This window comes from Malurus melanocephalus, unplaced genomic scaffold (assembly GCF_030028575.1).
Source record: "Malurus melanocephalus ecotype Western Australia unplaced genomic scaffold, MMel_1.1 scaffold_64, whole genome shotgun sequence".
NCBI lineage: Eukaryota > Metazoa > Chordata > Aves > Passeriformes > Maluridae > Malurus > Malurus melanocephalus.
The window spans coordinates 627,560-642,649 of NW_026623296.1; the positions used below are offsets into that span (position 1 = coordinate 627,560).

General features: G+C 37.8%; 1 protein-coding gene across 2 annotated transcripts in view; it reads right to left on the bottom strand.

The window, feature by feature from the left end:
• The window catches only part of SUCLG2 (succinate-CoA ligase GDP-forming subunit beta), a 104,035-nt gene that overhangs the window by 52,281 nt on the left and 36,664 nt on the right, over positions 1 to 15,090 (bottom strand). For both annotated transcript variants that reach the window (XM_057366355.1, XM_057366354.1), the window contains 2 exons: positions 4,010 to 4,109; positions 3,792 to 3,882 (listed from right to left, as the gene is read on the bottom strand). In XM_057366355.1, coding sequence (XP_057222338.1) covers positions 3,792 to 3,851 — 60 coding nt within the window. In that variant the 5' untranslated portion in view covers positions 3,852 to 3,882; positions 4,010 to 4,109. The remainder of the gene's footprint in view (positions 1 to 3,791; positions 3,883 to 4,009; positions 4,110 to 15,090) is intronic.

The following is a 15,090-nucleotide window of genomic DNA, read 5'->3' on the forward strand; positions in this document are numbered from 1 at the left end:
GGGATGTAAAGGAATAGTTCAAATAAGTGACTGTTCAAAAGGAAAGGAAAGAAAGCCAGGGTGAAGGAGAGAAMCAAGATTGCAGAAAACTACTGAACTACTTTAAAGCATCTGCCTATTTTGGTCTACTACAGAAGGATGCTAAAARACAACTTCAGAGACATAGCTTGGCTACTTGCCAAGATTTGTCAAATTAACAAGCAAGGGTAGGGAAAGCATCCTTGATTTGCTACTATTTTTACCTGYGTCCATGTTTTCACCTTCTTACATATCCTGCATCAGTGTATCTGAAAAAYGTGAGTCAGTTTTTTTAAGCACAGGTCAAATAATCCAACTGGTCCTACTGGATCTTGTCAGAGCTGTTCAGAGTTTGCACAAATCTCAGGGTCRGGGCCACACTTAGGGTGGGAATAAACTCAACAAGCTTCCAGGAATACATTTGCAGGCACAGCAGGTGGAACTCACATTATTAAATCAGGTTCCTTCAACAGCAACTTCCAACTGGAGTGATCGTCCTCRCTGCTGCTAATTAACCATGTCAGCATCATCAGATACTTCTCTGTCTTAATTCACAAATTTACTGAAAGTCTACTTTGAACTAGGCAACCTTAGAGCAAAAATTGTCAGCTTGTGCAGTATCTCTGGTTTGTCCCATAAAAAACCTCTCCTTCACCATCCTCCCTGTTTGATGCAGAGCAAAGCCAGGGAAAGTGGTGTTCAAGGTCTTTAAATATAACTTGTTAAAGTCTACCTATCACTCACACGACAGAACTAATGCAAACACACTGATGAACAGTTAAGAATAATGAAATTGAATCTACAGACTGTTGACTCTTCTCACATTTTGTCTGTTTTTCTTTTGATAAAGAATATGACACATCATTATCTGTTTACCATATCACATTTATATTTAAAATGTCCTGGGGAAAAAAATCACTTTTCATTAAAACTTCCTGACAACTTCAAGCTTCCCTTCTCTGTAACAAATCATTACCTAAAAGTTTAAGTCACACATCTAATTTCATAAGGAAAACTATAACAGCTTTTTTTTTTTAAAAAAAAAAACCAGAATCAAAGTGTTCAGTCACTGTTATTGCTTGGAGAGAAAACACAGGTAGCAAATTCTCAGGTTGTCATGATAAGAGAAGACTGTCATCACAGATAGCCAGGCTCTCCAAATTCCAAACTGCCATAGGAGGGTTTTATGTAAACTCACAGAAGAGGTTCTAACTTATGAGGGAATAGAAGAGATTGCTATTTATTTGAGAAACATCAATCTAAAGAGGCACAAAAACACTTTAAATTCTGTAGCAGGTGTACAAGCTGAGAAAGAAARCTGAAACCATCATTTTCTGCTTCCTAATGATTCTAATTGTAGAAAATTTCTACCTTTTATTCCTTYCTTACAAATACATGTAAAAGGTACGTGACTTCCCCTCCCTGACTTGACACTAGCTCATTGATTGCCTCACAAAAATTGACATAATAACCATTTTCCTTCTGAAAAATGCTTATTACTGAATCTTTTTAAAACATAGGAGTGTTTTAAACCACTCAAACTTCCCAGAACACTGAAAAGTTTAAAAAGCACAAATCCTAAAAACATGCCTTTTCTTTTCTTCCTAAAATGCAATTTTCCTTAAGTACATGTTGACACACAAACTCTTCCACACATGCACAGAGAAAGCACGTGCCTTGAAATAGAACAAAAATGCCAGTGATTAGTTCTCATCCTCCCCACTGCTTTTAGCAAGCTCAAAGAGTCTGCCTGGCATTTTCAGTGCACTAAGTTCCCACTGCATTAAATGATATCTCAGACATAGCTAAATTTCTATGATTGATTGAAAAAAAAATTAGTATTTGGTTTTGTAGTCCTGACACTACAAATCCAAATGCCTCAGCTCCTCTAACTACCTTGAAGATCCTAATGTGAGCTAACTTTGTAAATGAGAAATGCTTTTAAAAAAAACCCCATAATTTTGCTGGGAAATAGTTTTTGAATGACCTAATGCATAATTTTAAATATACTTTCTTCACCATCTAATAAACATAACATCGGGCAAACTGCGACAAAATTAATTAATTTAAAGCAGGGTGTGTGTGCTTAACATTAATTACTAAGAATCAAAAACTCAACACTAAAAAATTAGTTAAAAGCCAACATACTTTTAAAAGCCAACTCTATAATCAGAATGAAAGCCTGTGACAGTAGATGATCAGCTTCTCCCAGTGAAAAGCATAACACTGGTTTATCATGGATCAACAGTAAAATACTTCCTGAAAGGTTTCTCTGTAACTCTATAGCAAAGAAAAAAAAAAAAAACAGCCTATCACAGCTATACACAACCCTGCAGCACCAAAATAAATATCTCAAGTTCAGTAGTGCAAACTTCATCTTAAACTTCAACTAAGAGCCCCAGCTCTTGATCCTGTCCATTGTTCATTCACACAAACAACATGTGGAGGGGGAGAAAGGAACAAAAACTTAAATCTTCTATAGCTACTCTAGACATGGCACAGAAGTCTTCCTAATATAAATCTTTTGAATAATCCATCCCAAAAATGCCAACACACATACTCTTCTTCCATTACTATCAATTTCAAAGAAAATTAGAMGTTTCTGTTTCAGAACTGAATCTGTCAGTGATGAACAGGCTCGCACTCTGACAAAAGAGAGAATTTCTGTATTGGTGTGCTCAAAGTAGGCCAACTAGGGTAAAAGAATTTTTAAAAAATTAACTTCTAAAAGTAAACTGCATTTACAATACTAATTTTCCCATTTACAATACTAATTTTTTTTACAACTAAGCATAGTGCCTTAACATGGAAAAGGTATATCCTTTCTTATAGCCTTAGTATTACCAGTCTCTCCAACAGATACGCCTTAATGGTAATACTGTTCCTCCTTTTTAATATATGGTATTTCTTTTTTTACAACAACTCTGAGGAGTGATGATAATYTTTTCTCCTTGCTCCCCAAGAGAAGAACTGCCTGAACACCTTCCTGCAGCCCTCATTAGACAGGATCTTTCCAGACAGGTGTTCCTTCCCCTTCTATGCTAATACACCAAGCTGTTCACAGGATATTAAATGTGAACTGCAGCTCCTTCAGCTCRTGCCAAATTATTTCCTGGCATTGGATACAGCGTGGCTCTTGACTACTCACCTGGATGAGGATTCTTGCTCAGTAAAACAAAGCAAGAGATAAAAACAGATATGGCAGACAGGCAATTGCCAGGATTTCCTGACTCACAGAATTTGACTAATTTGAAGGAGAATCTTGCTGAATCTTTGCTTCTCTTATTTAGGCCAAAACAGAACAATTTATATATKCTGAAGTGAATCTCAGTGTCTTGCAGAAATCATTGGAAAATGAACTCCCACGGGCTACCTCAATCATATTACCATGAACATATTTTAGTCTGAATTTGCAACAAATAGGAAGAATCTGTTATGACACTTTTTTCAGTTGAGATAATTCTCATGCAAACCTTTCGATATTTAAAGGGAACTTACCATAAAGATGGGGACAAAGAATTCCTTTCAATGTACATCACAGAAATCAATTTATTTTTTCATCACTGGGTATGCCAAAAGTGATGAACGAAATACATACACACCCAGAAAGAATAAAAATGTCTTTTTTTTTTTTTTTTTTTCCCTTCAATTAGATGTAATCAATCAGGATTTGGAGAGGGATTTTAAAAAAATCTATGTTGTACATCCCAGTTTATTAATGCAAAACTGCAGCTGAACACAAGTTTTTAACTTTCAAGAGGCCAAAATCTTACCTTTTTAACTGTCACACCATCCTTTGGAGTTTGCTTGGTTGACAGATTGTACCCAATCATCTGTTTAGCAAGCTGTTCAACAGTCTTAGGGCTACAAACAAAGGAAAAATGTTAGTTTATCAAAAGATATTAAAAGAAACAGTCCATAGYTATTGTAAACAGCCTAAATATTACACAGAAAGCGATTTATTGGTTTTTTTTCAATTTGAAGTACTTACTCTTTAGTTAGATGAACTCCCCCTTTCAATCCACTATTGAAAATACCTTTCCCTCTCCCTCCAGCCAGAATTTGTGCCTTCAGAACAATTTCCTTTGCCTCTGTAAAASAAAAGCACGTTGCTATTCTATGGTGTGTCATTTATTGAGCTTGTTAGCGTGAGACTAAAAAGCATTTCCARGTTGGACTCTTTTAAAACAACAAAAAGTGGTTCGTAACTAGTGAGCAATAAAACAAGAGTAAATTCAGMATTTTTTATAAAGCAACCTTGCCAAAAAAGAATTGCTCAGGGAAGTTAAGGGATGAATATAAACATTGTAGAGATCAGAACCATGCTGTTAATGGTACATGGCCTGCACAACAAACCCTGCAACCAGCACAGTTCCATGGCTGACACACTGGCACTGTTTTTTAAACATAAATCAGATCATATTTTGCCTTCAATGCACAACAAAACAATGCTCATCAAGGGAMATAAATTCCATTCCTTGCCCTGAAGACATGGAAGGAAATGCATGGATGAGAATCTAAGAGAAGAAATCCCTGTCTCCAAAGGGCAGGTGAGTGCAGAGCGAGGGCAGGAGCTGTGAAAACATTTCATCTGTTTGCGAGGCATCGCTCGGATCTTTGGCAATTTGAGTACAACAGTCTCTTAGTAACCAGAAAGTGCAGCAAGGCAGTGACAAAAGCAATCTCACCATGTCCTACATTCCAAACAAAAGCAATCCTGACATCCTTGCACAGTCAAACGGGGGGAAAAGGGGAAAAAGAAACAAACAACCAAACCAAACCGTCACTCGTGATCTCTGCAGCTCTGGATCACAGCGGATTCCCAAACCAGGAGCACCTGCCAGGTGCCTCTGAGATGTTTATGAGCACCAAGTCCTGTCATGTTACACATTTATCATAAAACTGCCAGGTGTCTTGCAAAGTCTGAAATCCTAATATTAACAGATCATTAAGTGTGCCTAGAAAAGGCTCATTGTTACCCTCTTCTGCAGTCTGTGGAAATCTCTCATTTAGTGATGTTGGGACTAAGCCACACCTTGAGTCATAATATTTTATCCAAGTATCAAGAAAACATGAGAATTTGTTTTTAAACTAACAAATTTCTTGTTTAATTGGCACAAAGAATACAGATACTTTCATTCAAATATACATAGGCTTTCTGGGCTGTAAAAACACTTTACAGATTATTAAATGTAAGTCTAGAGGTGCAGCAATTTTTGGTGCACACAAGCTCTGACACAGCATCATTTCAGTGTCCGTATAATAAATTTCACCAGCCAGATAAAAAAGTTGAGCCTTAGAATAGAATAAATACTCTATTTAGTACAGGTATCATACTTAAACCAATTAATAGTAGTAGAGTTACTACTATTATTTCTGTTATTATTATTACAATAATTATTATTATATTTTATTTATTTATTTTTAACACAGGTACTGTACTAAGAGCTGCTTAATTTCCAAGCTTTTTGAGACTAAAATCTCTCCACATGCTCATCCATTCAGTAACATTTGACATATATCACTMTGCACCTTAAAAGCTTCCTCCTTGAAAATATTTCATGCATTCCAATATATTCATRTTCTGGGCTCCCTATTACTCACGCCACTGCAGGGCAGATAACAAAGAAATTTAAATGCAACGAAGTTGTATATCAAATGTTTCCTAAGCACACAAATTAAGATGAATTAAAACTATAAATCACTTTTCAACCTGCAGAAGCAAACTCTAAAAATCACAATAGCTGCTGTGACAAAGAATCTAATCTGTTATTGTTAATAGATGTTGTAAGCATTTAATTAAATCAATTTTAGCTTCCAACCATCCCGACAGCGTGAGCTTTGATTGTCAGTGATGGGTGGTATCAGTTCTGGGAGTGATCATCACCCYCATTCCCAACCACCACGTTCCACGAGCACAAATTATCTCCACTGGGCTCCAACAAACGAAGGCAGAGAAAGGAATTAATGTGTACATTTTTATAATCCACTGGAGGACCATCAAAGCAATACAGTAACTTCAGAAAAACAACTATCAAACCCATAAACAAACAGACACGAAAGTCAGCACAGCCACGTAAAGATTAGACCTGAAGAACTAATCAATGCAGCAGCTCAGCAGAGCAGAGTACAGCAGGTTCTTTATGCCCTGCAGGAAACCAAGAGGAAGCAATTTAATTCCATAATTATTTGCCCAAACTCTGTAAAATGAAATAAACCCTCCAGATCTCATTTTACAGTAACTAGGCTTGATCATTCAGTACTTACCAAGTTGATTCACTACTTAATGTCACCATCTTATTTAAAGAGCTGATTTCTAGAAATGCTCACACAAAGTTTTTGTGTTTTTCCCTGCCATAATTCCCAAACTGTGTAATGAAAGATTACACCAAAACAAAAAAAAAAGTGGGATTAGCTAGAATATCTGAAGTAATTCACCTTCACTAGTAGGTTTAAGAAAAAAAAAAAGGTACCTAAAGTCAATTAAGCCCATTAAAATCCAAAAGGTGTAACTAATTTCTATTAATACCCTTTCAAACTGTTCTAGTAACACTGGAAAAAATGTTTAAGCAGGACTTTGTAATTATAAAAAAGGTTTTGGAGAGAACCTGCACAAGCAATGTCTTTACACCACCATAAAGTACAGTACCACATTTTCAACAGCATTAAGGCTTCAACCAACTCCTGTCTGGCCAGTGGCCTACCAGCCCTGTGTAAATTAAAACAAAAAAACACCCATAGGAAAGCAAACAATAAACCAACCTGATCCTTGAGCGTGCATATGTGGTTTTTAGCCAGAGATTTATAATTTTCTTTATAATTTGAAACAAWACAAAAACCCAACAGCTTTTAAGTGTCACTAATTTAGCAACAAATGGCTGCAAACTGCTCCATGCAGATTAATGACGCATTGCTGGTAACAGCATGTGTTCTTAACTAATTATAACCTGAATACATTAATATCTCAGATTGAGCAGCTCTTTTATTTGTCTTTTTTTATGTTAATCTACACAAAAAGAGARAGGTGCAGGTGTGGTGGTTAGGGATGTGGTTAAGTGCTGGACCTGGCAGTATTAGGTTAATGGTTGGACTTGATGATCTTAGAGATCTTTTCCAAGTAAAGTGAATCTATGATTTCATCATTTCTAAAGGGACCTTTAAAAAATGGAAGCAAAATACAACTGATCCCTTAGTCAGATGTCAATAAATAAGCAAGACCTTTACTCCTCAGAATACTGAATTTCACAACTGTAGCTGGCTCCACATTTCTAAAAAACRTTAAGCTAACCACATAGGAAAAAAGCCTTAAGGAGCTATTTTTCTATAATAAATTTAGATGCTTCAGCAGGGCAGAATAGAACACTGAGGGACAAACAGCCTCTACATTGCATCCAACAAAACCTCTCCATCCCTCAGTCAGCGCTGTGAATGCGAACAGCAGTGATACTCCTTGCAATTGGAATAAGCTCAGTGCTATAATGAAAGCCTATTTAAAATCAATAAAATCAGTCCTGCTTTTGGGAGCTATGATTACTCTGGTCCACTGGTACTGCTTGCAGCAAAAATGAACAGCTTGTTCTCAGCCCACTGCTGTGTATATTTAACTACTGAATTCTTGATCGTGAAACAATATACTGAGAGGCAGAGTTCTGCTGGTTATATGCTATGCTAATTTATTACCTGTGAACAACTTTCCATTATTATTGATACGACTGTGTGGCTGCAAATTAGGCATGTTAACAATTACATTGAAATGTGCTGCAGCTTATCAAAAATAAACTGCTGTAAAGAACAGACGATGTAGGGCTGCACTGGAACGGGTCTCACACTCCCCTGTTTATGAACAAAAGGTTTTGTACCAGAGAGAGCTCAGGACTGCTTTGACAAGGCCTCCCACACAGCAGAATTAGAGCTTGGGACAAAGGGAGGAGCCCTCACTAGAATTCCTAATCACATTTCTGTCTCACCATGAGACTTTCAGTGGTCTGGCTTCTCTATCTGCAGGGACTCTGTGTAAATTAATTACTGTCTGCGCCTTCTTTAAAAATGCAGAACCCACCTCACTATTACATTAGGAATTTTTACCCCAGTGCAAGRCAACTGAGCACAGAAGGGTTCACTGCAAACCCAATGTGGGTACTGCAGCAGCAGCAAAGTGTCCCTGGAACGTGCCCTGGTGTCTCTTGGAATGAGCTTGGCACACACTGTGAAATAGAGGAGAGCAATTCACTGTCATGGGAGCTGCACAATGCAGACAAACTGAGGACAGGCCAATCCTGGGTTTGACAGCAGCCCTGTGTCCTCACTGACCCAAACATGAGTGAATAAACACACGGGAGCCGTGTCCATAAAGGCAGCTGGGATGATGCACAGGAGGACCCCAGTCCAGGCAGGGAGTCACTGGTTTCAAGAACTTTGCTGTCACCCTTCTTTAGGTAAAATAATTAAGTTGTGCTTGATCAACTGAACACTTGGAGTGCTTCCTTCTTCCCAAATCCCAGCTAGATGAGGCACATGAATCTGCAATCACCTCCAAAGCCTCCACCCTTACAAAGAGGCAGAGGGCAACCTAAAGATGTATTTACCTGGTGAAACTGCTCAGAGGGACACAAATCACTGCTCTGYTTGGACATGGGCAACTCCAAGCTTTGCTTTGGCCAGCCAAGCAACAAGGAGCAAGGATTGCTGCTGCTTGCACTGCTTCCCATCTTGTGAGACCTGCAGGAATGCAGCATCCAGGCAGCTCCCACTCTGCCAAGTGAGCAGATTGAGATGAAAAAGAAGCTGTCCACAAGATACCTCCCACATCCACAAAACTATTGTTGTGCTTAAAGGCCTYTTGAATGAAGATAAACAATTGATCTCCCCCCCACACCTTTAATTTTAATTTAAACCTCTCTTCCTCTGTTATTTTCATCCTTCTGCTCCACAACACCAAAAAGAATTATGTTCGTACAAGCCTACTTTCTACAACCTTTGGTTTGCAGACTAGTTTAGAATTAAAGTTATATAAATCGCCCTTTTTACAACTCCATACTTTTGAATATATTGTATATTTATTGCTAGATTATAAGCCTCATTAAAATCCATAATGATAAATTAGTCAGTCTCTTGATTCTGTCACTAATATTATTAATTGCTTTCATAGCCATTACTACACACTTCACTGGTGATAAAAATTTTAAAGCTAGATAAAATCAGCTAAAGCTCACTCTCGATATTGCAGCTCACTCTCGATATTGCAGACTTAAACTTTCTCAGAGTAAAAGCAATCAAGTATTCACACATCCTACATTTAAGTTAAACCTGATAAATTACTTATACAACAAATGGAGCCTCACTGGATCCAGCAGCACCACTACAGTGCATGGAAAAATATGCACATTAAGGCAGGGATCCAAAAGAAATAGTTCTCATATTGAAACCRTTCATTGTATGTGTTTGTTTAAAACTCCATGGGATATCTTATTTCTGATATTTTTCAGYCTTTCACAGCTTCTTTTTTCAACCTACGTTCTCATTAATTTTTACATAAATTTCCTCTGTAACAGACAAAGGGCTTAGAAAAATGACTATTTTCACATTTGCTTACAAACTTGAGAGCAGAAACGGTTTGAAACTCAATCAGAAAAGGAACAAGTTTGTCCTTTTGTGGAASAGCACTGAAATTCACTGACAGAAGGAAAAAGCTCTTTCTGCCAGCTCTAAAGCAACATCCATTCCATGGGTAAAACAGAGAAAGGCAATTTCTGTAACCTGCAGAGTCACCCTGGCATCCTGCAGCACATAAATAGTAAATACTGAACAAAAATGGAAAAATCCATGCAAAGGAATCCAGGGTTCTTCCATCTTTATACCCAACAGGTCCATTCTTGCTACTTTTAGACTTCAAGGTATTCTTTATAATATGCCCAAGCCAATTATATTATTTTTCTCCTATTATGATTTCACTTTAAGAGACAGCAAAAGCAAGCAAAGAAGACTTTTCCTTCTTTAATAGTCACAATCCCTATGACCTGACAATACCACCATGGAAGCTTCTCAGGATACTCTGTAATGCACTGACAAACCTGGGGATGCAAAATCATGTGCTTTAGTAAACCTGGTTTCCTTATAAATATAGAATACATGAATAAATCACAAGACTTGCTTACTAAAACCACTGTCATTCAAAAATTTGACAATCTTAACAGATTCWTATCAAGACATTTCTCTCTATCCTTCCCATTTCCCTAAACTACAAAAAAATTACAGTGAAATGAATACATTGACAGTTTTCTTTGCATCTTTACCTTTCAAAGCTTACAGRGATTTCAAGTTTTCTTTGCCAAAATAACACACAATCCTTTTTTGTTCCCTGTAAAATATATTTTAAAGTTAGCAGACTCAGGCAGATCAACTGTGTCCTAAATTCTTGACTGAATACCATAACACAATTTGTTTTAATACAATTCAGGGAACAGGCTTTATGCAATCTGTAGTGTTGAAGTCAAGCAGCCATTAGGAACAAACACTGTTCTCGCCCCTTGCTGCAACAATACACACACCTGCTTTCCTGGAACGTGTTCAAAATTTCATTCTTTCTGATTATATGTAAGGCACAAAAGACACAAAGCCTTCTCTGACTGATTCTAATTCTTTTATCCATTATTGAACTGCAGAGATGATTTCGAAAAAAAGTTGTATGTAGTGCAGAATACATAAAAACCGAGGCACATATATTAGTTTTTTTTCACACTTCCCTTTTAATCATAAAGGAGTTGTAGTTGGGAGATATTCTCAAAAATGGAGCACGAAATAAAAAACCTAAGCAAGAAACTGGGGAATTCACATGGTAAAAAAGCAAGCTGATATGAATCAGAGAATCACAGAATAGTTTGGGTTGGAAGGGAATTTAAAGATCATCTCACCACACTCGCTGCCATGGCAGGGACACCTTCAACTGTTCCAGGCTGCTCCAAGCTCCATCCAACCTGGCCTTGGACACTTCCAGGGATCCAGGGGCAGCCACAGCTTCTCTGGGCAACTTGTTCCAGTTTGTCACCTCCCTCACACTAAAGAATTTTTTTCCCAATATAAAATCTAAATTTACTCCCTTTCATGTATGAAAAGATGCAGAGAGACCACTGCAATGTTACCACCACAGCTTAAGAGTGTTAACAAACGACCATGTAACAGGTGAACCTTGTTTATTGTTATAGTCACCTACAAACAAGGTGAACCTTGTTTATTTAATTGTTATCAATTAAACTTTGTTAATTGATAATTAACCCTTTGCCAGGCACAGCCTGTCCATACAGGCCTGCTATGCCCAGCAAGAGCCTTAAAAATAAGCACTAAAACAGAGAGCAAAGCTTAAAGAAATGTGAAGGACAACACAGTGGAGGTGAGCAACCAAGAGCCTCCAACAGCACAAGGAACAGGCCACATCTCACAGGGAGAAATCTGAACATGCAGCAGCTTCAGACCCAGTTTCTGCAAGGTTGTCAACACCAAATTCCTTCAAAGGCTTTCATCATCCCTTGCTGCCTTGTAAAAGCTGGGACAAAGTGACCTGACAGGCGACCATCTGCATTCCCTGCCCTGCTTCGAGGGATCTCCCTTCTTTACTCAACACCACAGTGGTCATTTCTCCTCTTTACAATAATTTACAGTGACACAATACAGATGCTTTCATCAAACAGGTAGTTTTCTGCCTAATTTTAARCACACACTAATGCCAGCTTGGCATTTGAGTGCATGTATAAATATTTCCCTCAGTGGGGCTTTGACACATTTCATGAAGAATTTCTTAATGAAGCTCCAAGCCTAAATCTCTTCTGCAGTTTGCATTTTTTACCCAAAGCAATGAAAATTCCGAACAGCTCTTAGCTGAAAATTTACATTTTTAGCAAAATTAACATTTCTCTCCCAGAGACAGTTCCTGTTATACAATTCTACTCCAGCTCTTAGCCTTGARTCCCTTAGTTTTTGTTTCATTGTGTAGGGCTGCATTAGATACCACAGATTTTGCTGTTCAGACCATAAATAAATCTGTCCACATCCAAAACCAGAAACACACAAAAGAATAGCAAGTCTGGCAGAATTTTCATCTGAACCAAGCCCATTAGGATTGAAATGTCCTCCAGTAGCCTGATTCATTACCCAACTTATTCAGCGGAATTAAGTACAAAGTTTTCAATATATTGCTGAAATAATTTATTGAGCTTCTGAAGAGAATCATGCTAGACTGGTCATTATCTGGGAAACATCTGGATGGGAAAATAATCACATTGAAGAATTTATGTCTGCCTCGGTAGTGCTAAAGACAGAAAGTTGGGAAGTTTTACTYTGGAGTTGTTATCCTACATTCGCCCTTGATTTGTGGCCCTGATTTTGAAGCAAGACACTGAATWGCCACGCCCTGCCAAAACTAACCCAAAACATCTGACATCTCCCTCCCCACAACAAATGACCACCAACAACACCTTCCCAACCTTCTGCACTGCTTATAGACAGAAATCAAATACTTTAAAAGGACCTTTTTAAGACCCCAGTATAGACCACTGAGATGTAGCCTCATTTACTGAAGTATTTTCTATTTGAAGAAGAAAATCAGACTCCACCATGATAACAAACACCATCTCAATTTAAAGAATCTTTTTCCAGCACAGCTTCTAACAGTCACCTGATATCAGGTGTAAAAGCCAGATAGAGAAGGAAAATCCTTCTGTAACTAGGATGATGGGCTGAGGGATTGCACAAGGCTATGTGACACTCAAGTTCTTTTGCAGATAAAAGTGGGACTAAAATGATGAACAGTATGACTCTGACCATCTGGAGAAGCAATTAATTTCACCCAGAGTGACAAGAAAAACCAAGAAGAGGGAGCAGAATTGGTTTTAATGTTTCCTTCCTGTCAAGTGGAGGTTAACTAAGTGGAGACTCCGGACAAAAGTTCATTCAATTCCAGAGCTCCAGGTCTAGAAAACAGAGTTATCCAAGTATGAAAGAGACAGAGAAAACTCACCACATAAAGGTTTAAAGAATTCAGGAGACAATGGAGTACAAAAATGAATGGAAAAATACCTATTTAAAACAGACACACTGCAACCAGAAAAAACACCATATTTACTCCTGGAGATATTTTCCAGTGCACTTTGTTGAAAATCCTTCTGAAGATTCCTGTTGTTAGATTTCATGGTATCCAGCTTTTAATGGCATAAAATATCCTAGTGCATTAAGCAGCATTAAAAGAAATATTTTAGTCTTCTGGCAACTYGTAAATATTAACTACTGTAGACAGATGAAGTTTCAATTGTGGGAAGCACCAGTSTTTATAATTTAATGTCAGATAACACCAATAATCACTGCACCCAAGTAAGGAGGGAGAGGATGCACTATTATCCTCCTCTTGTTTTTGTGCACTCATCACATGTCTGAAATAGAAGCAATTGCCAAAATAATCTAATACTGGAAAAAGGTTAAGAGGAGACCCATGATAAGAATCTACTAATATCTAATTCAATGTTTCAGACTTAATTACTCCATAAAAAGGCCACCTCACTGATTAATGATACAGTGATTAATGTGGAGTTCAAAATTCAAAATTCCATTTTGAATGTTTGGTGAAAGCAATATAATGCAAACTTTACAGATTCAGCTCTGAAAACTCACTGCCTATAAGGACAGGTTAAGAAAGAAAAAAATTAAGTTTAAAGTGCTCCCATTACTTACTGAACTTGAACCACAAAAAAAAATGCACAGAACTTTGAACAACTTAGTTGGGTGGACCAAACARGTTTCTACTTGAAAGATGAAAACAAAAAATGGGACATGAGATTTTTATCCCGAGATTAGCCTTTAATTCATGAACCACGTAAAAGAAAATATTGATTCTTTAGAAGACATGGTAAAACAACTGTCAAAAGACATGTTTCATCCTTGATTTTCACCAAAAGCTGAGCCATTCTTGACTGTGCCCAGCACCAACACATGCAGCTTCTTGGCTCGTCCTCTCTCTGCCAATTCGTTTACTCCGTGGTTTTATGAGGAGTTGCTTATTATATGCAGCTACAACATGCTCTTATGAGGACACTGGACAAGCTGTTAGCTCCATTAACTTAATAATAGATTTCTGAGTGTGATTTCCTATTAATTTGATTTTCCTCATTCCATGAGAAGCCAAAATTACAGACAGCCATATGGTGCTTCATAAACAACAATTAAAAGTTATTTTCTGATTTTTAGGCACTAAAAAAAGCCCACAAAAATGCATATGGATATAAAAGAAATTAAGCTTTGGAATGCCTGCATATGTCTAGGATGTTTCAAACACTTCCTCGGCCTTTTTCCCATTCACACATTTGTGGCCAGCCACTGGGGGTTACAATTAATCACAGTGCATGCCCCAAAGATCAAAATTAAGATTTTTCTATTAGAAGTGGAACTTCAGAACAACAGCTTGTATGAACTGTGCAGCAGAATTTGTGATTTTTACCTGCTCCCTGGATTTGCTGAAGGGTTGGTTCCTGCCCAGACAGAAGGCTCTGGCAGAGCTCTGCCAGTCAGAGAAATKACATCCATGGGCTGGAGATTGGACTAGGAATTGTCAGCTCATTACAGCCCCTTGTCACTTCACAGGGACTAAGAATTCCCACTATCCACAGCAGCTGAAAAACCAACCTACTCCAAATCACTGCAACTTCAGCTGCTGCTCTAAATGACCCCAGAACAGGCACCTTCTTCCTCCCTGCCCTTTATTACATCTTGTGTGTGTGCTGATTGGAGAGCAATTTGGTCTGAGAGTCCCATCTGAGCACCTGAAGTTACTTAAACTCTTAAAGTCTCCTACTGTAAARGGGGAATAAAAAGCCACCTGCAGCATTGGATTGGCTTTTTTAATAAAATATCTGTAAAGGGAGGAATTTCCTTAGAAGCATCTGGAATAACTGCTTTTACTGCTGTCCACTACTGRAAGTCAAAGTGATGGGCAGAATTTTTAAGATATAGATATATATAGTGTATTTATATATACACRCAAACATATCAGTGCAATCCACTTCGGGGTGAGTCCATTAAGGCAGTCCACTG